This window comes from Brachyistius frenatus, unplaced genomic scaffold (genome assembly GCF_029030835.1).
Source record: "Brachyistius frenatus isolate BFR_SWC_R1_liver_20210118 unplaced genomic scaffold, ASM2903083v1 Contig_257, whole genome shotgun sequence".
NCBI lineage: Eukaryota > Metazoa > Chordata > Actinopteri > Embiotocidae > Brachyistius > Brachyistius frenatus.
This window is the reverse complement of record NW_027210856.1, coordinates 49,304-65,573: the sequence shown is the minus strand read 5'-3', so window position 1 is coordinate 65,573 and position 16,270 is coordinate 49,304. Positions and strand designations below refer to the sequence as shown.

The window sequence follows — 16,270 nt, the reverse complement described above, 5'->3', positions numbered from 1 at the left end:
ACTTCTGAAAACCAATTTTCACCAAACGCTCAGTGTTAAATGTTAATTACTGAGCTTCAGAGACTGTTTTCAGTCTTCCTTAAGTTCTTTAAGTTTTGAAGATTAGTTTAGATAATAAACCATGACATCTGACCTTTGTAAGCCAACCCCTCACAGTGGGCTTTGCCGTCGTCTCCACAGTAACCGGCGTGCTGGCCTGGACTTTGAGTATGTTCTGCAGAACCCTGATCCACTCCTCCAGGATGTTGGGTGAATCAGCGGTCAGGTAAAAGGTCTTCTTCTCCGTAATCAACTGATTAGACCAAAAAGAGAGCAAGATGGGGGAAAAATGCTAAGCCAGGCAGAGATAGCGTCGCCATGTCAGAAGAGATCAGAATCAGCTTCCGAAGAGCCGGGAAAACATTCCAGTCTAACGCCATACCTGATGTCATCTTAAGCTGCTTCTGTGGTATGCAGCAGTGAAGCCCCACCGTGATGCCTACTAAGTGTGTGGGAATTTCTCGGTGTCCCACTACAAATGTTTTTTCTTTTCTTTTTCTTTTAATGCCACTAACACATCTTTACCAATATTTTCGATACTTTTATCACTCATGAGCAGTAAATGTCAGTCTTTTTTGTGAGGAGTCCTGTGCAACGCCTGTCAGATGCATGTTTTCACTCACTTGAAATGTCTGCGCTCCTTCTCCACGGACTATACAGCAGGACGAGTTCAGCTCAATCTGACCCTGAGGCTTCCTGATCACATCACTCTGAAAACACACAAGACAAAATCATCATTTTCATCCAAAATGGTGTAAGAATTCCTTCAGAAACAGCAACTGCAGTGACTATAAATGCCTTAAAGTCCATTCTTGTTAAGTTCACAGGTGTAAGGTAGGTAGGTAGGTAGGTAGGTATATACTTTATTAATCCCCGAGAGTAAATTTTTTTGAAGGTGTTTTAAATTTTAAAGGTAAAGGTGGTCCTACTGCAGCCATCCAACAGATAAACACTCAAAATTTTGAAATACTCATGCAATGTTTTCTGTGCAGATTTGCAAAACCTTAGAAGGAAGCAGACAGGCGTGCTGGAAGCGAGAGACACACTCACAGGAGATTTATAGTAGAGGATCTCTCCATTCCTCAGGATGAACCAGCGACGTTTCCACGCTTTCACCTGACTGCCCATCTTCAGCAGGTACCCGGACTTCTCCAGCATCTCCTGCAGACACGAAACAACACAGGAGTTCTTTTCAGCAGCCATCTTGATTGAATAGTAACGCAGTGAAAGGGACGGCGAAAGGGTTTCAGTACGTAAAAGAAGGATTGTACTCACAGGCCCGGTGCTCTCGCAGGAGTAGGACGAGGTCCGCTGAACTTTATGCTCCGGCTCAGAGTAGTCACTGTCCAAGGAGTAGGCGTCAGGAGGAATGGCATAATCGCTCTCTGAGCTGATGGAGGACATGGACACACCTGTGGCACAGAAGAGTCACAGAGAAAACCCGGAAAACTTACGGAAATGTTTGACAAACAAGCAGCAGCTCTGATACGAGAATATATTGCAGCAAAAACAGGATATAGGGCTCTTGAATTGGAAATCTACTGTCAAAATACTCATGCTATTGTAATGTAACATTTTGCAACTGGAAAACCGTCTAGTCAGCAGAAAAAGTCACATTGTTGTCGCTTTTATGCTCCATTTCTGCGTGAATGGTGAATTTTAAAGAGAAAAAAAAAATCCAGACTGTTGACAAGTTTTCTATCAAACCACATTATTGTTTTGCCGCGTGAAACATAATGCATCTACAAGTCACCATGTAATTACGACATTATTGTTTTCACCGTGCCGTCTACGCTGTGGTTTTAAGTCCTCACCTCTCTTGACGGCACGCGGGCTCCCGGGCACGCTGCTCTTCCTGTCCGGACTCAGGATGGAGGTCCGCAAACTGGCCAGAGAGCTGCTGTCATCCTCCGACCCGGAGTCATCGTCTGGCAGAGGCACGCTGCTGATCTGAGTGGCTTTCTGGAAACAAACACAGAGAACACGGCGCAGATGAAAGCTGGTCTCGTGCTGACAGCGCAGAGTACGACTGATACTGTACAGTGGGAGTCAAAACAGGGACGCACATCTTAATGTAAAGGCTGGAAAAATAAAGCACAGATTCGGCCACATGTGTAAATATCCAGACGATTTGACTCACCCCTTTCAGTGTGGTGTAGACTGGTACGTTGATGTTCTTATAGATCAGCTGGGTGAACGGACCTGCCGCTGGATACTGGGGTAAGTTGGAGCCTGCAACATACACACGTGTTTATTCATTGTGCTCGAGACAAAAACATTACAAGAGTGACCGACACACATCACAGCATTTACAGCATAAAAGTGGTAATCATGGAAAAATTATAGATGCTGTAATAGTTTGAAAAATCTAAAAGTCATTAAAAAGGCTCTGCAGTTACACAGCAATATCTATCAGATGACAGTAGCAATATACAATAAGTTAAAAGTGGCCTAAATAAAATTTTCATCCTTCTGATCCAAATTTTGATCAAATTTCCCTGTTGGGATGTATCTTATATACCTACAACGTAGTAACTCATAGGAATTAAAGGGGAAAACGTCCTTTCAGTGCCACAGATACTCACTGTAGCAATACAGTTTACACCTATTATCTTAATACAGAGCAGGATAAGACAAAAGAAAATCCGATTTAATTTTACACCTTTATTTGCAGCTGGACTCCACTGAAAAGCAGATGTAAAAAGATCTAGAGCCTGAACACAGTAAAACTTGTCCGTGGTATTTGTCTTTGCCAGAGATGCACCTTAAGGCAACGACATGGCAGGAAGCCAAATAAGCTGAGCAAGCTATAACTTAATCCATAACAGTGATTTGGCAGCGAGCTGCATGTTCGTGGCAGTGAGAAAAACTCAAAGTCAAAGGGCTGTCAGACCTCACCGTCTACAAAATGGATGATGTCGGGACAGACAACGCAGCAGTAATTACCAAGTCCTTTCATCGCAGCTGATTAAAAAGCAGCAGCCTCTCCCTACGCTCCTCCCCCATCCCCCCATCATCTTCCCAAAGGGGTGGGAGGGCTCCTGAAGAAGAACCCACACCTGCACAGGTGTGTGTAGCCTCAGGCCAGAGGAAGTGACATCAAAAGCAACAATGACAGATCTAAACAGACCACACTCGCCCCCTCACAGCAGCTTAAACATCAGCTGAATGACATGTCTCTTCACAGAACTGACTCATCCCCCACAGCACGAGTAACACCACCCAGACTCACGACACACACACACACACAAACCAGAGCGCACACACATACACACACACGGGGTGATAAAACAACAACAAAAAAAAATATTTTTGCTGGTTTCTTGTTTCTGGCTGTGGGGCACTCACTTCGTCCGGGGCCCCTGGCTCCGGGACCGGCCTCTGATACTCTCATTCCTGACTTAGCCACAGCGTAGATCCGACTCTCCTGTAGAGAGCGATACAATCAGAAATATTCAAGCTTACCAACACCTTTAGAGAGTATAACAACCTGGCACTGAGATCATTACTTAATAAATCTGTAGAGAAATAGTTTGTCACATTTAAAATATGTTTATTCGCTTATTTTTTTAAATATCAAGTTATTGATCTTAGCACAAAATCCATCTACCAGCACCTCTAAACTCCATTAACATATTCTATGTGTTTTTTTAATTTTTTTTTTATTCCTTTTTATTAATGTGTAAAAACACCAATTTGTCATTCTACAGTGGGTTATTTGTCACATTATTTGACTGAGACCAGTAACTCCTTCACTGGTTGCCTGGTAACTATAGTCTAAGAAATAATCCAGGAAATAACTCACTCCAAGACACTTTGGTTATCAACAGATTAAACTAAACTATTGTTAATGTTTGCAAAATGTTATCAGATGAGCAGAAAAGTGATAAAGGTTGCATGCTGAAGTTGAATTTCTATATATTATAATACTCATACCCATGAAGGGAAGCGATGCAAAGGAGGAGTTGGCGGCTTCAGAACTTCTGGATCCAACCGCTCCAGCTCTTCTGCAAGTCCCACAAAGGAGACCCCGGGACCGGGGCCCTCCACCACCCCGTCCATTCTGTCCGGGAGCCCGTCGTCGATGTCTGTTTCTTCCACGACCTGAGAGAACGGCGAGGTGCTCGTGCCGGTGCTCTTCAGCGTGGAGGACGTGGAGGACGGCGTCATGATATCGATGTTCACGTTGAGCTGGTGGAGTCGGTCCAGGCTGGGCTGCGGCTGGCTGTAGTGCTTCTTCACCAGCTGGATGCTGTCTCTGGGCGTGAGCGGAGTCCGTACCTTCGGTAACGTCATGCTGGTGCCCGACTGGTGAATCGGAGGCTGAGACGGGTTTGGAAAGGGGTTGTTGGTGGAAGGGGAGCGGGACAGGAGCGGGCTTTTGGGCGTCATTCTGATGGGCGAATCCGGAGAGCTCGGTCCGTGGGCCATCTCGTAAGCGGAGGACGAGGATGACGAGGACGAGGACGAGTGAAGGCACTGAGAGCGGAACTTGCTATTGAGCTCATCGGAGGAGTTGTCTCTGTCGGAGCACCCTGCCGGGCCCTCTGGGCCCACCAGGAGCTCCGGTCCATTGATGGAAACGGGGCTGCCGGGACCCTCCCTGCTCCGACCCAGAGAGAGGGCATCATGGGCTGCAAGGTCTCTGAGGCAGATCCCTTTATTGACCAGTTCAGGAGCCCTTTTCACATCTGAGGAGACAGAACATGGAGTGTGTACAAGAGAGCCTGAACATAATGGAGGAAATGGAAATAAATCAACACTACAGAATGAGAATGTGATGGAGAGACGTAGAAGCAGTGTATCAGTGAGGCTGTGGGAGAAATTTGGAAGACAATAAACATATGGATCAATAGTGGTAAAGCTTTGAAAAGGTTTTTGAAAACATATTTGTCTTGACCAAACTTCAACCGGATAGCAGCTCAAAGCTTGAAGTCGCAAACATTTGATAATTAAAAGATAGATTTTAGGTGGCTTATTCCTTTAAACAGTAGCTTGTGATACTTATAAGTGTCTAAAAAAAATCTAAGTGTTAGTACATATTACAAAAAAAAATGCAATAGTATTAAGGATTATTGACTGCAAAACCTACAATACTCAAATAAAGATGATCTCAAAATTACAAATGATAAGAGCAAATAATGGCTGAATCAAAAACACATGGTACTCAGAGATTTTGGAAATACCTGTACGATTTTGGTGAAACTTAAACCTCCTCAATTCTTTTAATTTCCGACTGATCATGTGATCAGTGCTGCTTCCCCTCCTGATATTATACAAATTAGCTGCAGCTCACCTGTTGGCGGGGTCTTGCCGTTAGCGGTGGCTCCACGGGGACCCGTCTGTCTCCAACTGTCATCCTGAGCCGGTGGCGTCCCGGGGCAGCTGGGAGGAAAGAGCGGGCTGCTGGGCACCAGGTGGGTGTCCAGGACAGGGGAGGCGGCGGGAGATCCAGAGGATGAAGGTTTCTCCAAGAGAGCTTGAAAAGAAAAACAACGTCAGTAAACTCGGTCTGTTTTGAACTGGAGCTCTGGGAATATAATCTAATACTATATCAATTCTGTACTTTTCTACAGGAGCTTTTACTTTATTATTGGTAACAAAATACACGTATTCACTGACAGTGAGACATGTCTAAATGCAAATATTTCCTATATTACAAGCAAGAAATATTAAGGAGTGTGATAACATTTCCATGCACAGTGTATGACTGATTTTTATCCTGGAAGACAAACTATTAAAAGGAATAAATATTGTACTCATTTGCTTCCTTGCAGACGGTTTGTTTTGAATATCTTTACGAGTTCATATCAGTTAGTTTTCTTATGTAGCTTTCTGAACACCTCCAGCAGCACTCACATTGCAGTTTGTCTCGCAGCAGCATTATCTGCTCTGTCTGGTTCAGGTTTGCCATTTTCAGCTGCTGGTTCTCTTGCTCCATCTGTAACCAGGAATATATGCGACGTCAAATACAAGTCAAAGTAATAGGTAGAATCTACAGTATATCAACTAGATATTAATGTACTGATCTGAAGGCTAGTATCATCACGGAACGTTTTTAAACTGCTTAAAAGCATGGGTTCTCATTTACAGATAAGTATTCATACATTTTCTGACAGTTTGCAGAAAAAAACTAAAGTATACAACCGGGTGTAAATCATCTATTTTTAATAGTAAGCCTCTCGTGTTCCCTCAGATGATTTCTCTCAGCAGGATGAGGGCTTCAGTCAGAGATGTATCTCTACATGTCTAAACTTACCTCTTTAAGCTTGAAGGTGACCCAGTCTTTAATCTTGGCAGCCTTCTCCTCAATAATTTTTGCCTCCTGAGCTCTGACTAAGATCTGGAGTCAGAGAAAATAGGTTTCATGAAAAATGTTTCCACGTACACGTCATGAACTTAAATGGACATTTCTGCTCTTTTATCTGATGGCTCCATCCGTACCTGTTTTTCCAGCTGCGTCTCTAATCTCGTTATTACGGCATCTTTCTCTTGCACCTGATTGGTCAGGTCTTGGTACTTTCTGTACAACGAGTTCTCAGATTCACTGGTTTGTACGTTTGCAGACTTCAGCTTTTCTTCCATGACATGGATCTGAAATGCAATCGTGAGAGGAGTGAACGCACGAGCGGGGCCGAGAAGAAAAACACTGAGGATACTTTGTTTTGTTTTTTTGCCAACATTGATGAGAAAAAGCTTTCTAAGCCCTCAGGTATTTCTTGTTGTTACAGAAAGGGCACCGTTAAATTACCACCTACAGAAAGCACCTGGAACAGCCAGTAATGACAGCAAATTGGCGATTAAGCCCGACAGCAAGAGAGTATGTGATACTTTAAACCGCACACTCCTTTTGTTATGTCCCATCAAAGGGTGCCTTGTACTAGGTGGTTAAAGGTCCTGCAGGTTGAGCTTTCTTCTTGATCTTGGACATTGTTGTTTAACAAAAAAAAAAAAATTATAAATCAGGGTCCACTCACTGACTATTTTTTCCAGAGCTTTCAGCTGTCTTTCTTGGTAGATGCTTAAATACAACTGAGTGAATTTTATTTAGGGAGACGGACAGTGAGATGTGGTTAAAGCTAATAACTGGACCTTGAGTAAAGATTTGATTGTGTCAGATAAATTGTGTGTGTGTTGTATATAACAGGGAAAATAGAGAATGGAAATGCATTGAAGTGTTGGGGAAAAAGATTATCATGACCTTTAAAGATGATATTTTTGGAGTTCTTGCAATTATTTCGTTGAGTTATAATAACACTGTTCTGTCCAAAGTAATTGCAGGGATTTAAAAACATTGACAACAACAACAAAGTTTGATGGACTTGCATTGTAAAAAAAAAATGGTGACAATAAAAATTAAAAAAAGAGTGAGCAAAATTCTAAATATTGAGGATCTGAAATTATGTGGGAAAAAACCAACATCTATGTCGCCGGTACAGTAAATTAGAAGTTTGATTGAACTAGATGTAATTCTATAAACCTTAATGGATGCTTGCTCTGGACAGTCCGGGTAGTAATCTTATCATCTGCCTTCATTTTCTCCTCTAAATAAATTTGGCGAACCTGCAGTTTGTGGAACGCCTGATTGTCAGGCAGCTCGTATCTTTGAAGTGATGTTAGTAGGTACAAAAACCCGAGTTGAAATTAAGCAGAACTATCTATTTTATAACCTGGTGAACAAAAAGGATGAAGGGAGGCCCTCTTACCTGTTTCTCGGCACTCTCCGCCCGCTGGTCAGCCTCCGTCACCCTCTGCTCCAGCTCCTGCATCTGGAATACAGACAAAAGAGGTTCAAATGGTCGGCCGTCTCTGTATGGGATGACCTGGGGGTGGTCAGAAAATCAAGAAATTTACTGTTTAAGAAGAAGGTGCACTTTACGCAGGAGGACACAGATATACCGTAGAAAAAGCAGAGAGGCCCTCAGAGGTGGCTGAACATCTATTATGCTACTACTGGTCAAACAGCAGTGTGATAGAAGAATGCTAGTGTGTGTGTGTGTGTGTGTGTGTGTGTGTGTGTGTGTGTGTGTGTGTGTGTGTGTGTGTGTGTGTGTGTGTGTGTGTGTGTGTGTGTGTGTGTGTGCACAAGCTTGCGTCACCTTTTGTGCAAGCATGCATACTTGTGCTTTCAAATGCAAACACTGTCCATCCTGCAAGTATGCACACGTCTAGGAGCACACACACACACACACACACACACACACACACACACACACACACACACACACACACACACACACACACACACACACACACACAGCATACCCCCAAATACTCAAACACGCACAAGTTCAACACAAGCCGCCCATTTCTTCCGAGTTCAGTGACCCGGCTGGAAGGAGAACAAACATACTAATGGATTCACTCTGCTTGAGAGATGCATCTGAATTCCTCTCCTCATTTTTGCTCCCCTTTCCCTTTTGTCTCCGTCTGCCTTCTCATCACCTCCACAAAGACCGGCCGATTCCCAGAATCCCCCAACTCACAACATCTGAACGCTTCCGCGCAGCCAGACTTAACACTCACTTAAGCCGGGGTGCGTCCGCAGGCGGAGGCCGACCGGTCGGCCGTCGGGCGACTTCCTCACCTCAAGGTAAAAAGCCTTCATCGTGAGTCAAAGGCTTTTCACCGAGCTTCAGCCAGAGGAGAGAGAGAACAGTATTTGTCCTCCATTGGCGAAACAGCAATTTCAGGTAAAGTACCTCAGAGGTCACGGTGTTGGACAGACGCGAGAGGTTCAGATCAGGAGAAATCACGAGGCGGCCTGAGCAGCTGCCATGTCGCGTGTGGAGGACAATGTAGAGGTCAGAAAGCGGTGGCGGTCGGTTATGGTGATGTGAAGCCGTGTTTGTTTGAAGCTGTAACAGAAGCCTGTATATAAAAAGGAGCTACGACTACAGTCGCAAAATAACTTTACTGAACAAAATTAACTACGTTAAAGTCACAGCACAAGTATTTTTAAGTTCACGCTCAAAGTGGAGACTGGGGTGACATCAGACTTTTGCTCCTGGTGGTGTAGTTTTCTGGCAGCTGTGAAAAAAGAGGAGACCACAACATACTTGTGCGTATGAGCTCACAGCGTAGACGTACCCCCACAGTCTTATCAGATGAACTCAGATTGAATATTGTTCATATTGTTGCTATGGTAACAGAGCTCGTGGCAACGAGCTGGCACCAGATATGGACAGACTGTGTAAACTGGTACTCTCAATTAATCTCTACGTGTCGCTCTCGGTCTGTTAAGTCGCTGGAGAGTCCAACTGTTAAGAGCCGGAGTTGCTGAGCAGGCGTGAGACAACTATGTGTCGGCCGCCCAGAACCCTTAAATGGGCGAGATGTTTTTCGTAGCTGCGTACCGGCAGTTCGAGTTGTACTCAATAAAAAAAATAAAAAAATTGGATTTTCAACAAATCCAATGAAACCAACAAAGAATTGATCCGACAAGTGTCTCCTGCTGTCATAATTTCTGATGATTACGTACACTATAATAGTCCCCAATATTGCAACGCCTGTTTTCTTACAAATCCAGCGTTCCCGTCTGTTTTAAAGACATTATTTACTTTTTCTTTGTTAGAAAAGAAGTGGGTTGGGGCTGAGAGTCGCAGACAGCAGAAAGTAGTTAAGAGCTGAACGGATTTGGGGGACAATAACATTTCCAGATTCATCCTTTAGTATGGAAATGTTGAAACAGAAAAACACAGAGCGATGCCAACTCTTAATTTATGTAATTTTGCTGGATAAGCAGTATAGGGAGGCAGGCTGCTGTCCCTCTTTGTGTCAGTGTGAGTTCCAGGGGGACTGATGATATCCAGAGAGGTGGAGATAAGCTGAGAGCAGATCATCTGTTTCCCAGATGGCCAACTGATCCGTCACAGCTAAATATCCGTCTGCGCCTGCTGTCAGAAACAAGCTGACAGAGATCTGATCCCACAGACCGTGCTTCAAGCCTGGTGGTTTGTTTATCTAAATCACTCAGACTGTTTTTTCTCACATGTCCCCTCACAAAATGACATGACATTAAACCGTACATTGTAAAAAAAAAGAAAAGAAGAGTCATTCATGATTACTTTCACTCTAAAATATCTGTTTACTGATGCATTTCACTGGTTTCTCAACTTTAATCATTCATCCTTGTGCACGGCTCCAGTTTAATCAGTACATGTTGAAACCGCTATTCAAGACTTAGGAGTAACAGATGAAGGGAAGAGAAATAAAACATTGAAAAAGTTAAATTAATGCACGTACACACATTAAAAACAAAAAACATGAGGAAAAATACCGCACCAACGAACAAGTCTACTGTAAATCATTAAATAAACAAAGATATGGAGGATGCCGTTTTAATCAGTAAGACAGATGAGAAAGACACCTCTCTCCCGTCCCTCAGACAATTAAACACAGGCCACAAGAACAGCTACACAACCTTACCACGAGCCACAGATTTCGCAGCTGAACTATTAAAAGGATCCAAACAAGTCTTCTCATAAAAATAAATGTTTACGCACATCAATAGCAAGCTCGTGACCTTTCTGGAGTCCTCCTCGCTGACTTATACCACTGCTCTCAGTCAAACCAACAGCGTTTTGCCCTTCGCGCCAGGTGAATGTAATTTGTCATAGATGTGTGACATCACGTGTCATCTGCAGCAAACACTCCACCCAGTCTTTTCAAATCCCCCCTCCTCAGTTCTTTGTTTACGGGGAAGTTTGAGCTTTTATAAGCCAACAACTGACCACCACTCAAACAAATTTCGTAACTGCAGTAATCGTCCCGTTAGCCTCCTCACAAGGCAAATGGAGCATCTCCTTCTCTCACTCTCTCTGACTCACAGTCAGCCTCTGGAGATAAATGCCATGTCACAGGCAACCACGTCAACTTTCTTTCTTTTTTTTTTTTCTCTTTTTTTTTTTCATGTTTTTCCATACCAAAGTGGGTCAATGCGTAAAACACTCCTAACTTGGCAAGAGAGGAGATGAAGAGCGTGAAGCAGTCTTTTCCAAACAGCAATAACATGACGGAATGGTAGTCACTCAGCGTCCCCACCTCCCCCCTCCAAAAAAAAAAAAAAAAAAACTCAGAAAAACACACTCGGCGGCAGCACGGGCCTCCACTTAAACCCCGCTCAGCACTGTGTGTTTGTATGCGTCAGAGCGTGCCGTATAAGCACGTGTGTTAATGAGAGGAGGAGGGAAAGAAAAAAAAACAAGAGATTAATTGACCTTTTCACGCACGCACGCACAAACCTAATGATTTTGGCAACATGGTCAAAAGGAAGCTATAAGAAGAAGTGTGTGTTTTTACAAATGCAAGAAAAAGATGGCGAGGAATTAGTCCAGTTTAAACTAACTGGTATTCTTGGCCTCATGGCTGTAATGAAAATCTACAAAACGAGAAGGTAACAGTGCACATGCAGTATGCTTGTGAAAGTGTGTGTGTGTGTGTGTGTGTGTGTGTGTGTGTGTGTGTGTGTGTGTGTGTGTGTGTGTGTGTGTGTGTGTGTGTGTGTGTGTGTGTGTGTGTGTGTGTGTGTGTGTGTGTGCTGTAGTTGTGTGGACCAATTTTGGTTAAAAAAAAAACAACCTTAAGCTGGTCTTCACAACTTTTGAGGTGCAATTTGAGGGTTAAGACTTGGTTTTAGGGTTTAGGTTGTAATTAGGGTAAGGGTTTGAGGTTAGACACTTGGTTGTGATGGTTAAGGTAAGGGGCTATAGAGAATGCATTATGTCGATGGGTGTCCTCACAACTATATAGAGACACGCATGTGTGTGTGAGAATGTGGGTACCAATCTTTAATAAGGCGAATCAAGATGTAAATAATGGCTTTTTTAGCCATTGGTCATTTTTTTGGTCACTATTTGACATGTTGCTTGGTAACTAGCTGCAGAAAGATGACGTTCACATTTATAATCTTGCCTGTAAAGGTCTGATTTTATCACTTGGTAAATGGTCTGCACTTGTATAGCGTTTTATCACCTCAGCGCTTTTTACACTGTTTTCCATTCAGCCATTCACACACTAATGAGGCTGAGCTGCCATGCAAGGTGCTCGCCTTCAGGAATACTTCCACACACCAATGGTACGCCATTGCAAGCAACTTGGGGTTCAGTGTCTTGCCCAAGGACACTTAAACATGAGGACAGGAGGAGCCGGGGATTGAACTGCCAACCTTGCGATTAATGGGCAACCCGCTCTGAGCCACAGCCGTCCCCAAAAGAGGAAAAAAAAAAATCTCAGCTTTAACATTTATTGACATTTTACACAGCATCCTAACATTTTTGGAAAACAGAGTTATAAAATCATAAAATAATTAGTAGAAACCCGGGAAGGTATTCAGGGATGTCCAAGGCTACTTGTATCGTTTTATAGGGTCTGATGGTCACATCTGGTTTCCTCAACCGGTGGAAACAGCTGATAATAAGCCAAACTTCGACCTTGCTTAAAATTCTGAACAAATCAGAGACCTGGAATGTGAATAAAGAAACATGGCAGCCATTGTTGCTCATTGATTCGGGGTGTTTTTGGACAACAGTGCAAATCTTCACCATGGAGGAATAAGATTATAAGATATTGTCTCCACGGGTGATGCTTGTCATTAGTTTGGTCTTTTTGTGTTATTGCTGAAAGCAATCAGCTGATGGAGGTTGCCAGGTTGTGAAAAATCCCTTTGGCTGGTGTTTATTCTTCTTCAAGAATTTACTAATGACTGTCTCTCACATTTGTAAATATTATCATGTGTGTTTACGTGCAGCACGTGATTTCCCAGAGAAGCCGGAGAACTGACAGTACCTGACAGAGGACACAGCAGGGAGTCTTCCTTGCTGTTATCAGCCAGAGGGTTATGCTTGGACTGTAAACATCCTGCTGACCGACTGACTGAACCACTCTTCTGCTCTGGATTAGAGATGATACAGAGAGCGAACCACTGTGACAAACAAAAGCAGCACTAAGAAACTACCCCTATCTTAATCAACTGAAAACAGTAGAAAAGTCAAAGACAGATTTCTTCCTCTAATCCAAACACTTCAGCGGTGAATCTCCCGATGACAGCTGATTACTATTCCAAAGTGTCTGGCTTTACAACAGCCACAGTTTTACAAGCTTTTGGCCGACAGCTGGTGGTTATTTCCCCCTAACTGGAGGGGAAGTACCAGAAGCGATGAGTTAAAAAGTTAAATATTCCCTTTTGGCTGAAACTGTAGACAACCTCTGATGACACACAATGAGTGGACCAACGTGTTTACCAAAAGAGAAGGGTATAATCTAATTTGCCTTTCCTCACACATCAACACACAGTCATCCACACCTGTATTTCTAACCGAGCCACATGCTTTTAATTGTTTCCTCATGCATAGAAAACCACTTAAAAGTGGGAGGTGACGAAGAAGCAGCATCGCCTGCTCGGGCAAAAATATATCTGACAGTTATGGCTTCTCATGCAGATGAAAGTGGCATGACACATTTAAATCTAATTTCCTCGGTAGCACTACGGTTCAAACAGAAACAGATCCAGTCCATGCTGAACTGTTGACGCATAACTGCCGTATCGAATCATCAGTTGGAACACGCGATGCATCCCGTAGCTTAAGCCGAACAAAACAGACAAAATCACACACAAAATCCAGTTAACTCCTATAATTGTGAATTTTGCCGGACTTCACTGCTCACTAAAAATGGCTCCGAAGCTTGTGACCCATAATTTTGTTTTACGACAAAACTTACTAGATTCCTCTTTCAGAGGTTGTTTTTTAGGCATTTTAGATGTAACAGTTGTTGTTCAATCTTTTATCTGACCCTCAGCTGCAGTGACAAACTCGGCAAAAGAAGATATCAGAGCAACATAATGCAACTATTTCACCTTGAAAAAAACGCTTCAGAATCATTTTCTGACTTGTAACAAGGAGAACGGCTCCTCCTTCATTCCCACTCCACGTCCCAAACTCCTGTCCTGGCACTATGTAACTTCGGTTGATCTACCGCATTAACGCTAACAGCTGCCTATAAAGGAGAAGCTGACTCAGTGTTCCCAGTACGGACATTATGGCAGAAGCAAAGAGACCAAAAAGGACGTTGACGGAGGAAGCTTAGAGGAAAAAAAAAAAGAGAGTGACTGGACAAAAGGACAAGAGTGAAGCTCAAACTCAACAGAACCAAAGTGTGATGTATTTTCAACAGTAGTATGGAAGTGAATTCCAAAATACCTATTTTTTTTTGCAAGATAGAGCTTTAAAGAAAACTCACACTTTAGGAAACTCAAAAAACGGTTCCCATCAAACATTTCCCATCTCGGTTTGGTGTGTTCATGTGATCCCTCACAATCCTCAATGTGGGTTTCACATGAAGTTTAGAATAGGTCCAACACATCTTTTGCTCTTCCATCTTTAACTGGTCATGTGTTATTATATTAGCTGTAACGTTAGTTTTGTCAGTTACGCCAGCTTGCTAACTTGTTCAGTTAGCTGCATAAGGTAGATTCTGGCTGTAAACATTTCGTTTCTTTGGAAGAACTACTGCAGTTTGTGCGATGCAACTGGTTTTAATGTAATGTAATTCTCCACTAAGTAATCACTTTAACTTAACGAGGCCAAGTTTGAAGTTGCAGAAAGCTGCTGCAACCGGCTCCAGAAGAGACAAATCACTCACCATTTATTATTACAATGCACTATATTTACTCTCATTGTATCTGTGTCTAAATGCTGAGTGTGACCACAGCTGTCAAAGCCAAAGCAACACGATGATTGGAAAGTCTCTAAAGTCTCAATTTACAGCTCACCAGTGGATAAACTATCGAGAGTCTTTTACGCCGTAGTAAAACGAGGGAATGATTTTGGATACGGCTTCTGCTCAATGTACTACCCATGATGCTTTTCTCTCTCACCTTCTCTGCCAGCAGCTCTCGGATTTTCCCCGCCTGCAGCCGGAACCTCAGCAGCTGCATCTCCAGAGCGACACAGCGTTTCTGCCAGTCCACGCTGGCCGCTCCAACAGCTCCTGCCCCGCTGCTCTCCAGCACGTCCGCCATGGCGAGGACTCGGAGCTCTGCCTCTGGACTCAGACCGCACTGAAAGACAGAAAAACACTTCATGAACTTCATGCCTGTATGGTTTGACGTTTACAATGTCAAAAAACTCTAAATCTAAAGTATAAAGACACCAAATGAGACGCATCACTCTGAACGGGACGCACAAATAACCCTGTAATTCTATTCCTTTGAGCAGTTCAGCTTCTGTTTTCATTTACTGCACAAGACAAGAAATAAATACTGTGATTTGGGCTCCTTGGTGACCGCATTTCCCATGATTCACTGAGGAAATGAGTAAAGCGCACGCTAATGATGAGTCCACAGTGACACAAGTTTATTGAAAGCTTCCTCTCACTTTCTGCGTTGCCCACGCACACACACACACACGCACACACACGCACGCACACACACACACACACACACACACACACACACACACACACACACACACACGTTAAGAGAGGTCCCCGCAGCCTGAATCTTTCCTTCCACCTCGTCCTCAGTCTCTCTCCACATGCCCACACACACTGAACAAAACCCCAGCGGGGAGGCTCTGGTGTCGGCAGGGGAGCTGGCTCTAGCGTGCCGGCTCTCTCCCGGGCCTGCCAACCGCAAAGCAGGTCAGCTCTCTGCTTTTTAGCCAAATTACCTACTAACCCAATCCCCCCACCCCCGGTCTGCCTCCCTCCCTCTCCCCTCCCAACCCACAACCACCACCACCCCTGTCCAGCCATGCAATCCCTTCTTAATTACAAGGAAAGGAGCGAAACGGGATCCTTGCGCGGCACAATGGTGTCTTTCTGCATGACAGTCCCATCACAGCGAGAGAGGGTGGGGTGGGGTGGGGGGGGGGGGGGTCAGCTTGCATAGGCAAAAAAGAAAAGAGGAAAGAATGTGTGACAATGAATGGGGGGCCGAGTGCTGAATGTGGGAAAACTGGGGCGCTGAAGTTATTTTTACCTGAAGGAGGATCGACTGGTGGCTATTTGTCTCGGCAAGACACTCATTCACAAAAAGGTTAAAGGTCCTCTGTGTGAACTACAATACAAGGATCCATAATGATCATCAGCTTTGGGTGTTGTAACTCAAGGGGAGAAGTGAGCACCTTTGAGTGAACTTTTTAAAATAAATGAAAGTTAGAAAAGGCTTCATTTTCAGACACTTCGAAGTGCAGCCAGACGCCGTCAGCAGAACAGCAGAACACCGTTCAAA

At 43.8% G+C, this 16,270-nt stretch overlaps 1 protein-coding gene across 3 annotated transcripts in view; it reads right to left on the bottom strand.

Annotated features, from left to right (window-relative positions):
• The window catches only part of plekhh1 (pleckstrin homology domain containing, family H (with MyTH4 domain) member 1), a 54,113-nt gene that overhangs the window by 10,780 nt on the left and 27,063 nt on the right, over window positions 1-16,270 (bottom strand). For all 3 annotated transcript variants that reach the window (XM_069721113.1, XM_069721114.1, XM_069721115.1), the window contains 14 exons: window positions 14,915-15,097; window positions 7,746-7,808; window positions 6,484-6,633; window positions 6,299-6,382; window positions 5,899-5,980; window positions 5,336-5,518; window positions 3,976-4,730; window positions 3,388-3,466; window positions 2,180-2,271; window positions 1,854-2,001; window positions 1,315-1,451; window positions 1,090-1,200; window positions 663-749; window positions 134-292 (listed from right to left, as the gene is read on the bottom strand). In XM_069721113.1, coding sequence (XP_069577214.1) covers window positions 134-292; window positions 663-749; window positions 1,090-1,200; window positions 1,315-1,451; window positions 1,854-2,001; window positions 2,180-2,271; window positions 3,388-3,466; window positions 3,976-4,730; window positions 5,336-5,518; window positions 5,899-5,980; window positions 6,299-6,382; window positions 6,484-6,633; window positions 7,746-7,808; window positions 14,915-15,097 — 2,313 coding nt within the window. The remainder of the gene's footprint in view (window positions 1-133; window positions 293-662; window positions 750-1,089; window positions 1,201-1,314; window positions 1,452-1,853; window positions 2,002-2,179; window positions 2,272-3,387; window positions 3,467-3,975; window positions 4,731-5,335; window positions 5,519-5,898; window positions 5,981-6,298; window positions 6,383-6,483; window positions 6,634-7,745; window positions 7,809-14,914; window positions 15,098-16,270) is intronic.